At 40.3% G+C, this 16,543-nt stretch overlaps 1 protein-coding gene across 3 annotated transcripts in view; it reads right to left on the bottom strand.

Moving 5' to 3' along the window:
• The window catches only part of LOC128698456 (von Willebrand factor A domain-containing protein 5A), a 102,333-nt gene that overhangs the window by 43,290 nt on the left and 42,500 nt on the right, over window positions 1-16,543 (bottom strand). For all 3 annotated transcript variants that reach the window (XM_070103998.1, XM_070103999.1, XM_070104000.1), the window contains exons 10-11: window positions 13,442-13,586; window positions 8,445-8,639 (exon numbers count right to left, since the gene is read on the bottom strand). In XM_070103998.1, coding sequence (XP_069960099.1) covers window positions 8,445-8,639; window positions 13,442-13,586 — 340 coding nt within the window. The remainder of the gene's footprint in view (window positions 1-8,444; window positions 8,640-13,441; window positions 13,587-16,543) is intronic.

The raw sequence follows: 16,543 nt of genomic DNA, 5'->3' as shown, positions 1-16,543 counted from the left end.
TCACACTTCACAGACACGCACATGCATATATATATATACATACATCTAGGTTTTTCTCCTTTTTCTAAATAGCTCTTGTTCTTCTTTATTTCTTCTATTGTCCATGGGGAAGTGGAAAAGAATCTTTCCTCCGTAAGCCATGCGTGTCGTATGAGGCGACTAAAATGCCGGGAGCAATGGGCTAGTAACCCCTTCTCCTGTAGACATTTACTAAAAAAGAGAAGAAGAAAAACTTTATAAAACTGGGATGCTTAAATGTGCGTGGATGTAGTGCAGATGACAAGAAACAGATGATTGCTGATGTTATGAATGAAAAGAAGTTGGATGTCCTGGCCCTAAGCAAAACAAAGCTGAAGGGGGTAGGGGAGTTTCAGTGGGGGGAAATAAATGGGATTAAATCTGGAGTATCTGAGAGAGTTAGAGCAAAGGAAGGGGTAGCAGTAATGTTGAATGATCAGTTATGGAAGGAGAAAAGAGAATATGAATGTGTAAATTCAAGAATTATGTGGATTAAAGTAAAGGTTGGATGCGAGAAGTGGGTCATAATAAGCGTGTATGCACCTGGAGAAGAGAGGAATGCAGAGGAGAGAGAGAGATTTTGGGAGATGTTAAGTGAATGCATAGGAGCCTTTGAACCAAGTGAGAGAGTAATTGTGGTAGGGGATCTGAATGCTAAAGTCGGAGAAACTTTTAGAGAGGGTGTGGTAGGTAAGTTTGGGGTGCCAGGTGTAAATGATAATGGGAGCCCTTTGATTGAACTTTGTATAGAAAGGGGTTTAGTTATAGGTAATACATATTTTAAGAAAAAGAGGATAAATAAGTATACAAGATATGATGTAGGGCGAAATGACAGTAGTTTGTTGGATTATGTATTGGTAGATAAAAGACTGTTGAGTAGACTTCAGGATGTACATGTTTATAGAGGGGCCACAGATATATCAGATCACTTTCTAGTTGTAGCTACACTGAGAGTAAAAGGTAGATGGGATACAAGGAGAATAGAAGTATCAGGGAAGAGAGAGGTGAAGTTTTATAAACTAAAAGAGGAGGCAGTTAGGGTAAGATATAAACAGCTATTGGAGGATAGATGGGCTAATGAGAGCATAGGCAATGGGGTCGAAGAGGTATGGGGTAGGTTTAAAAATGTAGTGTTAGAGTGTTCAGCAGAAGTTTGTGGTTACAGGAAAGTGGGTGCGGGAGGGAAGAGGAGCGATTGGTGGAATGATGGTGTAAAGAGAGTAGTAAGGGAGAAAAAGTTAGCATATGAGAAGTTTTTACAAAGTAGAAGTGATGCAAGGAGGGAAGAGTATATGGAGAAAAAGAGAGAGGTTAAGAGAGTGGTGATGCAATGTAAAAAGAGAGCAAATGAGAGAGTGGGTGAGATGTTATCAACAAATTTTGTTGAAAATAAGAAAAAGTTTTGGAGTGAGATTAACAAGTTAAGAAAGCCTAGAGAACAAATGGATTTGTCAGTTAAAAATAGGAGAGGAGAGTTATTAAATGGAGAGTTAGAGGTATTGGGAAGATGGAGGGAATATTTTGAGGAATTGTTAAATGTTGATGAAGATAGGGAAGCTGTGATTTCGTGTATAGGACAAGGAGGAATAACATCTTGTAAGAGTGAGGAAGAGCCAGTAGTGAGTGTGGGGGAAGTTCGTGAGGCAGTGGGTAAAATGAAAGGGGGTAAGGCAGCCGGGATTGATGGGATAAAGATAGAAATGTTAAAAGCAGGTGGGGATATAGTTTTGGAGTGGTTGGTGCAATTATTTAATAAATGTATGGAAGAGGGAGAGGTACCTAGGGATTGGCAGAGAGCATGCATAGTTCCTTTGTATAAAGGCAAAGGGGATAAAAGAGAGTGCAAAAATTATAGGGGGATAAGTCTGCTGAGTATACCTGGTAAAGTGTATGGTAGAGTTATTATTGAAAGAATTAAAAGTAAGACGGAGAATACGATAGCAGATGAACAAGGAGGCTTTAGGAAGGGTAGGGGGTGTGTGGACCAGGTGTTTACCGTGAAACATATAAGTGAACAGTATTTAGATAAGGCTAAAGAGGTCTTTGTGGCATTTATGGATTTGGAAAAGGCATATGACAGGGTGGATAGGGGGGCAATGTGGCAGATGTTGCAAGTGTATGGTGTAGGAGGTAGGTTACTGAAAGCAGTGAAGAGTTTTTACGAGGATAGTGAGGCTCAAGATAGAGTATGTAGGAAAGAGGGAAATTTTTTCCCAGTAAAAGTAGGCCTTAGACAAGGATGTGTGATGTCACTGTGGTTGTTTAATATATTTATAGATGGGGTTGTAAGAGAAGTAAATGCGAGGGTCTTGGCAAGAGGTGTGGAGTTAAAAGATAAAGAATCACACACAAAGTGGGAGTTGTCACAGCTGCTCTTTGCTGATGACACTGTGCTCTTGGGAGATTCTGAAGAGAAGTTGCAGAGATTGGTGGATGAATTTGGTAGGGTGTGCAAAAGAAGAAAATTAAATGTGAATACAGGAAAGAGTAAGGTTATGAGGATAACAAAAAGATTAGGTGATGAAAGATTGAATATCAGATTGGAGGGAGAGAGTATGGAGGAGGTGAATGTATTCAGATATTTGGGAGTGGACGTGTCAGCGGATGGGTCTATGAAAGATGAGGTGAATCATAGAATTGATGAGGGGAAAAGAGTGAGTGGTGCACTTAGGAGTCTGTGGAGACAAAGAACTTTGTCCTTGGAGGCAAAGAGGGGAATGTATGAGAGTATAGTTTTACCAACGCTCTTATATGGGTGTGAAGCATGGGTGATGAATGTTGCAGCGAGGAGAAGGCTGGAGGCAGTGGAGATGTCATGTCTGAGGGCAATGTGTGGTGTGAATATAATGCAGAGAATTCGTAGTTTGGAAGTTAGGAGGAGGTGCGGGATTACCAAAACTGTTGTCCAGAGGGCTGAGGAAGGGTTGTTGAGGTGGTTCGGACATGTAGAGAGAATGGAGCGAAACAGAATGACTTCAAGAGTGTATCAGTCTGTAGTGGAAGGAAGGCGGGGTAGGGGTCGGCCTAGGAAAGGTTGGAGAGAGGGGGTAAAGGAGTTTTTGTGTGCAAGGGGCTTGGACTTCCAGCAGGCATGCGTGAGCGTGTTTGATAGGAGTGAATAGAGACAAATGGTTTTTAATACTTGACGTGCTGTTGGAGTGTGAGCAAAGTAACATTTATGAAGGGGTTCAGGGAAACCGGCAGGCCGGACTTGAGTCCTGGAGATGGGAAGTACAGTGCCTGCACTCTGAAGGAGGGGTGTTAATGTTGCAGTTTAAAAACTGTAGTGTAAAGCACCCTTCTGGCAAGACAGTGATGGAGTGAATGATGGTGAAAGTTTTTCTTTTTCGGGCCACCCTGCCTTGGTGGGAATCGGCCAGTGTGATAATAAAAAATAAAAAAAACAGTGACCATTGAATGACCCTTCACTTAATATTCCACCACACAATCATTCATTATAGCAATATGCCACCACACACTTGTTCACTTCTTAGTAATTAACCCGTAAACGGTCCAAACGTATATATACGTTTTAATATATGTTTTTGCCGCTAGTGCCCCAAACGTATATATACGTTTTATTTTTCCTGCCTTCAAATTTGGCATGATTGGCCTGAGATGCCTTGTCAGCATAGAATGGGTCCTAACACTCAGTGTGCGTGGTATTAAAAAAATCTGGGACCACTTAGTATCTTGTGGGAGCACCAGTTCAAATGAGTGCCAGCTAGAGCAAACAGCACAGCAAATACCTGGGATTCACTGATGTCATGTAGTATTAGCACCCCCATTTTAAGAGGAAAGTGATTTTTGACCCTGAGTTTAGTGGCTTTGAGGTGGATGTGGCCACAAGTGGTCAAGGAAATATCAAAAAACCTCGATAATAACCCATGTGTGATATTTGTGCAAAACCCTTTCAGAATGTCTTATAACCAATGCCCTAAGTCAAGAGAAACAATTCTGGCTGGCTGGCAGGCTGGCTGGTTGGCAGGCTGGCTGGCTGGCTGCCTGGCTGGATGACTGACTGACTGATTGGCTGGCTAGCTGGCTGGCCAGCTGGCTGGCCAGCTGCATGGTGGCCAGCTGTGTGGCTGGCCGGCTGCTGGTGGCCTGGCTCTATCTCTGTTTGTCTGTCTGTATCTATATCTATCTCTGTCTCTCTGTCTCTATCTCTGTCTGTCTTTGTCTTTGTCTGTATCTATCTGTCTCTGTCTATCCCTGTCTATCTCTGTCTATCCCTGTCTATCTCTGTCTATCCCTGTCTATCTCTGTCTATCCCTGTCTATCTCTGTCTATCTGCTTCTGTCTATCTCTTTCTATCTGTCTGTCTATCTCTGTCTCACAGGTACACACAAATATAAGTATACATAGTGTAAATTAGCTAGGATAACCCAAAAAATCCAGCCAAAGTGCTATACTCTGCTTGAAGATGTGAGTAAAGGTGATGACACAGTCTTGTGGCTCTCTGAGACAGTGAGCTTGACAGACAGACAAATAGACAGACAGAAATGTTTGTGTACCAGCAAAAACAAAGCTAGGGGGATGGTCATCTAATCTTTTCTTATCAGCTGCACCCTCCCTCCTCCTTGTTTACGCTCATCAAACGTCAGATCTTATCAGATGTTATCTCCCCTTATCTTGTCACTGTCAGGGGTGGACTTTGTTTTTCATGCTTCAAGGCAACTTATTATTTTATTATTATTATGTCTCCTTCTCCTTCTCCTTCTTCTCCTCCTCCTTTTTCTTCTCCTCCTCCTCCTCCTTCTTCTTCTCCTTCTTCTCCTTCTTCTCCTCCTCCTCCTCCTCCTCCTCCTCCTCCTCCTCCTCCTCCTCCTCCTCCTCCTCCTACTTCTCCTTCTCCTCCTCCTTCTACTCCTCCTTCTTCTCCTCCTCCTCCTCCTTCTCCTCCTTCTCCTCCCCTTTCTCCTCCTTCTCCTCCTCCTCCTTCTCCTCCTCCTCCTTCTCCTCCTTCTTCTTCTCCTCCTTCTTCTTCTTCTCCTCCTCCTTCTTCTCCTCCTCCTTCTTCTTCTCCTCCTCCTTCTTCTCCTCCTCCTTCTTCTCCTCCTCCTTCTTCTCCTTCTTCTTCACCTCCTTCTTCTTCACCTCCTTCTTCACCTCCTTCTACTCCTCCTTCTTCTCCTCCTCCTTCTCCTCCTCCTTCTTCTCCTCCTCCTTCACCTCCTTCTTCACCTCCTTCTTCACCTCCTTCTACTCCTCCTTCTTCTCCTCCCCCTTCTTCTCCTCCTCCTTCTTCTCCTCCTCCTACTTCTCCTCCTCCTACTTCTCCTCCTCCTACTTCTCCTCCTCCTCCATCTCCTCCTTCTTCTTCTCCTCCTCCTCCTCCTTATATACTTCCACATATCCAAAACATTGCTGGGACATATAAATACTTTGTATATATTCCAAGACAACAGTAAATGGCCAAGGCAGGTGTAAGTGTCCACCTGTCAGTGTGTTTGTGACAATGTGAGTATAATTTCAGTACTTAATACTAGTGTCAGAACAAAGATTTGTTATGAAATGACAAGAACTACTATAAACTGTAATTATCAGAACATAAAAATTATATAAAATAATATGAAAAATAGAAAAAAAGGTATATCGGCAACACTTTTGCAAGCGGCAGCGCTCCATGTTGCTGTCAGGTGATCCCCAAGTGCCAACTTTGCAGCCTCATATCTCGGTAAATACTGACTCTATTTTTTTTTGTTATCCTATAACACTTAGAAAAATGTGCTCTTTTTTTCAATAAAAAAAAAAAAATTTTTTATTTTTCAAAATATTCGGGGCACTGGGGTAGTGAACGTATATATATGTTTGGACCGTTTATGGGTTAAATTAATTTTTTTTTATTTCCTTGCACAGCTTACAATGTGTGGTTTACATAATATACCACCATACAATCACTCACCTCTTAGTAATATTCCACCATATAATCATTTGATCCATCCTGAACCAGGCTTGACAATGGTCCAGTAGGGACCAAAATGTCGTCATAGAGTTCCTCTCCTAAATGGTTCTTTTTTTTAATAAGATAAACTTAAGTGGAGAAGAATCCTTCCTCCGTAAGCCATGCAGGTCATAAAAGGTGACTAAAATGTTGAAGCAATGGGCTAGCAACCCCTTCATCTGTATAAATCACTAAATGAAAGAAGAAGAAAAACTTTGTTTCTTCTTTTTCAGTTCACTCTGCCTCAGTGGGAGATGGACATAGAGTTAAAAAAATAAACAAATGAAAAAAGTTAAGCCAGGGTTGTTAGGCTGTAAGGCTGAGAATACTTCAATGTTTATACAGAAATGGGTGACACTGATTGCATGCTGAAAGCCCATGGTTATGCAGAGCATTCCAGGAAAGCTTAACCTTAAGACTACAAGGGCAAGAAACATTTTTTTTTTTTTTTTTTTTTACACAGGATTTGACAAGGTTAAGGATCCCTAGCTTTATTGACAAGCTATTTACAGGTTAAGGATTCCTAACTTTATTGACAAGCTAAGAGCTGTTACCTACATCAGCTCATTTGAAAGCATTTTTATTGTTATGAGACATACAAGTAGGGAACAGGATGAAGTTGGAGCCATCTGTGGGCCAGCATTTTCATGTGATCAACTGACTTTATCTCGTTGACATCATTATGCTGTACGAATGTGTTCCATACTCGAGTCATCCTGGGTATGTATGATCTCAGATGGAGTGATGTTCTGGAGAAGGGTACAGCCAGAGTGAAGTTGCTGCTTTCTGTCCGTCTTGTGGCATAAAAGCTTGTTTCACGCTGTCCTCGAAGTGGATCCAAGTGTGATACATTGACAATATTGGCCTTGTACATAACAGTAAGGCCACCCACATCCCTCCTGTGTTGAAGGCTCTGCTGAAATGACAGATCTATCCAGGATGGGTCCAGGCGAGAGATGAGACGTCTTGCTCTGTTCTCTACTCTGTCAAGCAGTCGCAGATGAGAGGGGGGGCAGGCAAACCAAGAAAGTGGAGCATACTCAACGTGTGAGCGTACTTGTGCCTCGTACAGAATCTTGCAACATATATGTAATTCTTCTTCTTTCAACAAACTGGCCGTATCCCACTGAAGCAGGGTGGCCCAAAAAGAAAAAAGTTTCTTTTTTTAAATTTGGTAATACAGTGGGCCCTCGACTAACGCTATTAATCCGTTCCTGAGAGCTAATCGTTAGTCAAAATTATCGTTAGTCAAGTTAATTTTCCCCATAAGAAATAATGGAAATCAAATTAATCCGTGTAGGACACCCCAAAGTATGAAAAAAAATTGTTTTTACCACATGAAATATTAATTTTAATACACACAAACTGAAGAAGACATGCACAGTTACATGACACTTACCTTTATTGAAGATCAGGTGATGATTGATGGGATGGAAGGAGGGAAGAGTGTTGATGGTCTTAGTGTTTAGAAGGGAAATCCCCTTCCATTAGGACTTGAGGTGGCAAGTCCTTTTCCGGGGTTACTTCCCTTCCCTTTAAATCTCTCAAACCAACCTTTGCTGGCCTTAAATTCACTCACATCACCACTAGTTGCAGGCATTTTTTTAATTAAATCGTCATGCAACTTCCTAGCCTTTTCACATATGATCGCTTGAGAGATGCTATCTCCTGCTATCTGTTTTTCGTTTATCCACACCAATAACAGTCTCTCAACATCTTCGAGTACTTGCGATCTCAGTTTCGAAAACATAGTTGCACCTTTGGCAAGAACAGCTTCCTTGATTGCCGTTTTCTTGCCCACAATAGTAGCAATGGTTGATTGGGGTTTTGTGTACAACCTGGCCAGCTCGGAGACATGCACTCCACTTTCATACTTAGCAATGATCTCTTTCTTCATATCCATAGTAATTCTCACCCTTTTTGCTGTAGGGTTGGCACTAGAAGCTTTCTTGGGGCCCATGGTCACTTATTTTTCAGGTGAAATCACTAAAAAGGCTGTGATAATATGAAATGTTCCGATTGCATTCTTGGAAGCGACTGCGGTGGCTGGCTGGCTTGTAAACACTGGCCAGAAGTGGACGCGTCTCAGACGGAATGAATAGTGTTGGTCGAGTTTTTTAGCGCTAGTCGAGGCAAAATTTTTGCGTTAAAATGTATCGCTAGTCGGATTTATCGTTAATCGATGCCATCATTGGTCGAGAGTCCACTATATATACAGGAGAAGAGGTTATATACATATATAATTAAGGTCATCAAATGCTGCATGGCAAGAGTTGCCAACAAATATAGTAATTAGACATTATGTGTAGAGCAAACCTTAATTTACACACAACTTTGTTTTCCTTAAGTAGACCTTTAAGTCAATTACTTGATAAAACATTACTTAAGAGCAAAACTCCATCTGTAAAAAAAGATTCACTTTGCACATAGCATTTGATTTATCTTGCTGAAGAAGATACAGAAAAACAATCAGCTTTACCTTATGTTGAAGTTTATCTTGTTGGAAAACCATTTCTGAATATCCTTTACCAGCCCTGGCCACTCCATGTATGAGAGCCGTGGAAGCTCCGTCACCAATTCCCACAGCAAACACCCGAGTTTCATGAACATGACGGCCCACCAGTTGAGTCACCTGATCTACGTTCCACACCTCACCGTCAGATATCAAGAGAATCTGAAGAGAAATTCAAAGTAAATTCCAGTAACTATATGAAAACTCTGTGTATAATGTAAAATAAAGTAACAGAAATGAATGTAAAAACCATACACTAAATATTGTAGTATAGTAATTTGTTAAAGAGATATACGGAGAGTGGATAGTACATACAGTGAAAAGATTGCTTAATGATTGGCACTCTGATGCAGGGAAGCCTAGCAGTGGGAATCAACAAGCAAATGACTTTATTTCAGTAAAATAGAATGTGGTATACAACTGATATGTATAAACTACTTTATAAAAAGTCCCTTGTTATACAGAGCATTTCAGACAGCCTTAAAATTAACATATATACTGGTAGGTAGTAGGTTGATAGACAGCAACCACCCGGGAAGGCACTACCATCCTGCCAAGTGAATGTATAACGAAAGCCTGCAATTGTTTCACATGATGGTAGGATAGCTGGCGTCCTTTTTTCTGTCTCATAAACACGCAAGATTCTCCATGGGGAAGTGGATCAGAATTCTTCCTCCGTAAGCCATGCGTGTCATAAGAGGCGACTAAAATGCCGGAAGCAAGGGGCTAGTAACCCCTTCTCCTGTATATATTACTAAATGTAAAAGGAGAAACTTTCGTTTTTCCTTTTGAGCCACCCTGCCTAGGTGGGACACGGCCGGTGTGTCGAGAGAAAGAAATATGCAAGATTTCAGGTACGTCTTGCTATCTCTACTTACACTTCGGTCACACTACACATACGTGTACAAGCATATATATACACACCCTTCTGGGTTTTCTTTTATTTTCTTTCTAGTTTTTATTCTTGTTTATTTCCTCTTATCTCCATGGGGAAGTGGAAGAATTCTTCCTCCCTAAGCCATACGTGTTGTAAGAGGTGACTAAAATGTCGGGAGCACGGGGCCAGTAACCCCTTCTCCTGTATAAATTACTAAATTTAAAAAGAGAAACTTTTGGGTTTTGTCTGGGCCGCCCTGCCTTGGTGGGAGAAGGCTGATGTGTTAAAAAAATGTATATTACAGTACAGTAGTGGAAAGATTAGATTATCAAATACGAAAAAAAAGGGGTGGTATAAGTGATTAACTTCAAGAATTATTGGGATCAGAATAGAGATGGGATGTGAGAAGTGGGTTATGGAAAGTGTTATACACCTGGGAACGAGAGGAGTGTAGAGTAGAAAAAATTTGAGAAATGTTAAATTAATGCTTAGGGAGTCTTGAGCAAGATGAAAGAATAATTACGTAGGAACCTAAATTGCTAAAATGGGCAATACTGTTGCAGATGGTGTAGTACAAATGTTTGAACTCTCAGGGGTAAGTGATCATGGGGGCCCTTAATTGAAATATATCTAGAATGAGGGTTGGTAATGGGCAATATTTATTTTGAGAAAAAGATAAATAAGCATACAAGATATGATGTGAGGTACAATGATGCCAGACTATGTATTATTAGACGAAACATTAAAATAGACATATGCATGTAAATGATTTTAGAGCGAAAGATATGTTAGTTCATTATTTAATGGTAGCAACAGTACAAGTAAGGGGTATATGAAGTACCAGAACACTGGCAGCAGTGAATAAACTAAAGGGGGAGGCAGGGAAATATATAAGCAACTAATGTGAGAAGCATGGGCTAGAGAGAGTACAAGTAATGAAGAGGTCAAGGTAAATTTAAGAATGCATTGCTACAGTTTGCAGCAGAGATTTGTGGGTATGAGAGGGTGGATGCAGATGGGATACGGAACGACTGATTTAATGATGAGGCAGAGAGAGAACTAACAGAGAAAAAGTCAGCCCATGAGAGGCTTTTACAATGCAAAGATAAAATATGGAAGGCAGTATATATGGAAAGGAAAAGATACATTAAAGGTTGGTGTACAAGTGAAAAGGAGAGCCAATGAGAGAATACTGAGAATAAATAACAGTTTTGGAGAGAAATCAATGAAATGAAGAAAATGGAGTGAGTACATAGACTTTACAGTTCATAGTGAAAGAGGGGAAGATGTAAGATGGGAAGGTGGAGATAATGGCAAAATGGAAAGGATATTTTCAAGAGCTGTTGAATGTTAGTGATGAAAGAGAGGGAGTCATTTCATGCATTAGGCAACAAGAGATAAAATCATATAGGAAGAGGGTAAAGGAGGCTTTGAGTTGTAAGAGCTTTAGCATCCCACAGGCCTGTGTAAATGTCTTGGATAAGAGAAAATGGAGAATGGTGGTTTTTATTGGATGTACTGCTGGAGTGTGAGAAAGGTAACATTTATACAAGGATTCAGGGAAACCAGTTAGCCAAACTAGAGTCCTTGAGGTGGAAAGTGCAGTGCACGAACTCTGAAAAAGGAGAGGGACGTTGCAGTCAGAGGGTAATCTAAATTGGAAAGAGAGTAAGTAAATGAATAATGGTGTTTTTTTGTTTTAGGTAACCCAACCTTGTTTGGAAACAGTCGGTGAGGTTAAAAAAAAAAAATAGCACGTAGGAATGCTGATGTTTGTCACATGAACATACAGCTATTAAGTTTGTGTTAATAATTTATATTTAAGACTGATGGACACTTATTTCATGCATGTTTCTTGAACTGCTGCAACTGCAGTAATTATTTAATTCCCTTGAGGAACAGTTAAAAATCTTGTTGCAAGTGTAGATTACTGTACTTATAATTAACACTGCAAATACATCTTAACAGCTTAAGTAAACCTTCATAAAGTGTAGGCTAATTGTAATTACCTCTTTCAATACAACTCACCAGCTCCAAATAAAAAAGTAATTACCACCTGAGTTCCTCAATCACCATGAAAATACTTTTCAATGTAACATTCTTGAACATAAAATTTTATCACAGTTGTTGTATCTATGGTTTGTTGTGTCAATGCTTATAAATTTCTCAAAAGAACAGGTGCTCAAGAATGATAAAATCCCACATAATATAATTATTTTTCTTTTAATCACTGGCAATCTCACACCAAGATTGGGTTACCCTGAACAAGAAACACTTTCACCATCATTCACACTATCACTATTTTGCCAGAGGCACTTAGATACGACAGTTCAGATGTCCCTCCAGATATCAAATATCCCTACCCCTCCTCTAGAGTGCAGGCACTATACTTCCCACCTCCAGGACTCAAGTTCACCTAACCAGCTATTATTATTAAATCAATAGGGAAGGAGACATTCCAAGATCTGAAGCCCGTAGCCTGGTAGGCATAGCTCTCATTTCACATGCTGAGGGTCAGTGGTTCGATTCTCGGCAAGGGTGGAAACATCAGCCATCTTTCCTTACACCTGTTGTCCCTGTTCATACATTGGTACAGTACCTGTGTGTTAGTTGACTGGTGGGGGTTGCATCATGGGGCAAAATTGACCTAATTTGCCTGAAATGCTCTGCATAACAAGGGGTTTCTATATAGTAGTATGTCTTTGATGTCAGCTATGGTCTGTATACCTTGTACATGTTTTTTTTTTTTTTCAACAAGTCGGCCGTCTCCCACCGAGGCAGGGTGACCCAAAAAAGAAAGAAAATCCCCAAAAAGAAAATACTTTCATCATCATTCAACACTTTCACGACACTCACACATTATCACTGCTTTTGCAGAGGTGCTCAAAATACAACAGTTTAGAAGCATATACGTATAAAGATACACAACATATCCATAGAAATAAAGATATTCTTCTTCTTCTTCTTTCAACAAAACCGGCTGTATCCCACCAAGGTAGGGTGGCCCAAAAAGAAAAACGAAAGTTGCTCTCTTTAACTTTAGTAATGTATACAGGAGAAGGGGTTACTAAACTCTTGCTCCTGGCATGTTAGTCGCCTCTTATGACACACATGACTTACGAAGAAAGAATTCTGTTCCACTTCCCCTTGGAGATAAGTGGAAATAAACAAGAACAAGAACTAGTAAGAAAAATAGAAGAAAACCCAGAAGGGTGTGTATATATATGCTTGTACACGTATGTGTAGTGTGACCTAAGTGTAAGTAGAAGCAGCAGGACATACCTGAAATCTTGCATGTTTATGAGACAGAAAAAAAGACACCAGCAATCCTACCAACATTTAAAACAATTATAGGCTTCTATTTTACATTCACTTGGCAGGACGGTAGTACCTCCCTGGGCAGTTGCTGTCCACCAACCTAAGACCCAGGATTATTATTATTATTATTATACTTATATTATTAAACACCTCCTCTAGAAAAGGAAATAATGAAATAATAAGACTCACGAAATCGTAATGACACGATTGCAAACAAACCATACCATGGGCGGGATTTGAACCCGCGGTCAGAGAGTCTCAAAACTCCAGAGTTTTGAGACTCTCTGACCGCGGGTTCAAATCCCGCCCGTGGTATGGTTTAATGAAATAATAAGTTTCATATCTGTCAGAGGGATAGTAATTCTTATACTATACATGCTTCATACTTTAGCAAGACCTAGCGGAAACCACATCTAAAATCAGTGCTGACGGGACTGGTGGGAACTTAAGAGTGGTTCATCAAAGAAAGCTCACATTAAATTTTAAGTGCACCTCTTCCAATATATTTTACTAAATTTAGATGTACTGCACATGTTATTGCACAGGTGAAAAAACACATTTCATTCTATTTTCCTGGTTTTTCAAATTGTGAATAATGCACATAATACAAGAAAGTTTTCTCATACCTGCTTCTTCTGTTCACCTAGCAGTCTAAGGATACCTAGGAATTAGTTCACTACTGTGCATCATTCTGAGAAAGAAGACCTAAGAATCTTGAGTTATTAGCCATCCGGTGTTATAATGTGATAAAAGTCATCATCCCACTTACTTGTCTTGAATACCCAGGCTTTGGAGGTTTAGAGTAAATGCTGTGAAAAGGACGAAGAATCTCTGTGCCTCCCATGTCAGCATATAAATTTCTCTGCAGTTCACAAGCTCTTGCTAAGGTCTCTTCATTGTATTCACAGCTTCCTCTAAAAATAAAGTGTATTGTATATGATAACATTTTTATGAATGGGAGAAAATTACATTTTGGTTGTAATATTGGGAGGAAAGCAATTATTTTTTTTTTTTTACACACTGGCTGTCTCCCTCCAAGGTTAGGTGACCCCCTCAAAAAAAAAAAACTTTTACCATCATTCACTTTGCCAGATGGAGAACTGTTACACCTTGCATCATTATGTACTGGAATGTGATAAAATTAATGAATTCAGAAACAACTCAATCAGAAATGTTTCAAGTATTTTACCTACAGTGGTATACTACCAACCATTCTGGTAAAATACCCTGACTTTGCCCACTGTAAATAATGCATTACCACTTAAACTTGTATGTGTGTGTGTGTACTCACCTATTTGTACCTACCTATTTGTGGGTGCAGGGGTAGAGTCATAGCTCGTGGCCCTGCCTCTTCACTAACTACTACTGGGTCCTCTTTCTCCTTGCTCCATGAGCTTTATCATACTTTGTCTTAAAACTATGTACGGTTCCTGCCTCCACTACGTCACTTGCCAGACAATTCCACTTCCTGACAACTCTATGACTAAAGAAATACTTCTTAACATCTCTTTGACTCCTCTGAGTAATCAACTTTCAATTGCGACCCCTTGTTTCTGTGTCCCATCTCTGGAACAGCCTGTCTCTGTCCACCATGTCAATTCCTCGCAGTATTTTATTTGTTGTTATCATGTCTCCCTTAACCCTCCTGTCCTCTAGTGTCGTCAGGCCTATTTCCCTTAACCTTTCTTTGTAGGACATTCCCCTTAGCTGTGGTACTAGTCTTGTTGCAAACATTTGCACTTTCTCTAATTTCTTAATGTGTGTGTGTGTGTGTGACCTAATTCATGTCTGTATAAATAACTCATTACAATTGTAACCAGACATAAACGTATAAATAGTTCATTACCACTTTAACTTGTTTAGCTATCAAAACTCTGCAGCCCAGTCCCTGGGCCCATTATGTGCCTCTATAATGTTTCTGTAATGTTGAGGTACAGTCCCTGGATCCATTATGTATGTACCTCTGTAATGTTGAGGTACAGTCCCTGGATCTATTATGTACTTCTGTAATGTTGAGGTATAGTCCCTAGACCCATTATGTACCTTAGTAATGTTGAGGCACAGTCCCTGGATCCATTATGAATGTACCACTGTAATGTTGAGGTACAGTCCCTGGATCCATTATGTACAGAATTCTGTAATGTTGAGGTACAGTCCCTAGACCCATTATATACCTCTGTAATGTTGAGGTACAGTCCCTGGATCCATTATGTACTTCTGTAATCTTTTGACTACCACAAACAAGATGGGTATGGAGTACATAATAAAGACATTCAACTAAACCATCATTCACTCTATCACTGTCTTGCCAGAGGTGCATAAATACATACTACAGTTCAGATGCCCCTCCAAAACCAGAAAGCAAATACCTATCATGGACAGTATTTAGATAAAGGTAGGGAAGTTTTTATTGCATTTATGGATTTAGAAAAGGCATATGATAGAGTGGATAGAGGAGCAATGTGGCAGATGTTGCAAGTATATGGAATAGGCAGTAAGTTACTAAATACAGTGGACCCCCGCATAACGATTACCTCTGAATGCGACCAATTATGTAAGTGTATTTATGTAAGTGCGTTTGTACGTGTATGTTTGGGGGTCTGAAATGGACTAATCTACTTCACAATATTTCTTATGGGAACAAATTCGGTCAGTACTGGCACCTGAACATACTTCTGGAGTGAAAAAATATCGTTAACCAGGGGTCCACTGTACTGTAAAGAGTTTTTATGAGGATAGTGAGGCTCAGGTTAAGGTGTGAAGAAGAGAGGGAGAATACTTCCCAGTAAAAGCAGGTCTTAGACAAGGATGTGTAATGTCACCATGGTAAATATATTTATAGATGGGGTTGTAAAAGAAGTAAATGCTAGGGTGTTCGGGAGAAGGGTGGGATTAAATTATGGGGAATCAAATACAAAATGGGAACTGACACAGTTGCTTTTTGCTAATGATACTGTGCTTATAGGAGATTCTGAAGAAATATTGCAAAGGTTAGTGGATGAGTTTGAGAGTGTGTGTAAAGGTAGAAAGTTGAAAGTGAACATAGAAAAGAGTAAGGTGATGAGGGTATCAAATGATTTAGATAAAGAAAAATTGGATATCAAATTGGCGAGGAGGAGTATGGAAGTGAATGTTTTCAGATACTTGGGAGTTGACGTGTCAGTGAATGGATTTATGAAGGATGAGGTTAATCACAGAATTGATGAAGGAAAAAAGGTGAGTGGTGCATTGAGGTATATGTGGAGACAAAAAACGTTATCTATGGAGGCAAAGAAGGGAATGTATGAAAGTATAGTAGTACCAACACTCTTATATGGGTGTGAAGCTTGGGTTGTGAATGCAGCAGCGAGGAGGCAGTTGGAGGCAGTGGAGATGTCCTGTCTAAGGGCAATGTGTGGAGTAAATATTATGCAGAAAATTCAGAGTGTGGAAATTAGGAGAAGGTGTGGAGTTAATAAAAGTATTAGTCAGAGGGCTGAAGAGGGGTTGTTGAGGTGGTTTGATCATTTAGAGAGAATGGATCAAAGTAGAATGACATGGAGAGCATTTAAGTCTGTAGGGTAAGGAAGGTGGGGTAGGGGTCGTCCTCGAAAAGGTTGGAAGGAAGGGGTAAGGGAGGTTTTGTGGGCAAGGGGCTTGGACTTCCAGCAGGCGTGCGTGAGCATGTTCGATAGGAGTGAATGGAGACGAATGGTATTTGGGACCTGACGATCTGTTGGAGTGTGAGCAGGGTAATATTTAGTGAAGGGATTCAGGGAAACCGGTTATTTTTATTTTATATAGCCGGACTTGAGCCCTGGAAATGGGAAGTACAATGCTTGCACTCTAAAGGAGGGGTTTCGGGATATTAGCAGTTTGGAGGGATATGTTG

This window comes from Cherax quadricarinatus, chromosome 88 (assembly GCF_038502225.1).
Source record: "Cherax quadricarinatus isolate ZL_2023a chromosome 88, ASM3850222v1, whole genome shotgun sequence".
Classification (NCBI taxonomy): Eukaryota; Metazoa; Arthropoda; class Malacostraca; order Decapoda; family Parastacidae; genus Cherax; species Cherax quadricarinatus.
The sequence above is the reverse complement of the archived record's forward strand: the minus strand, read 5'-3'. Positions and strand labels throughout refer to the sequence as shown.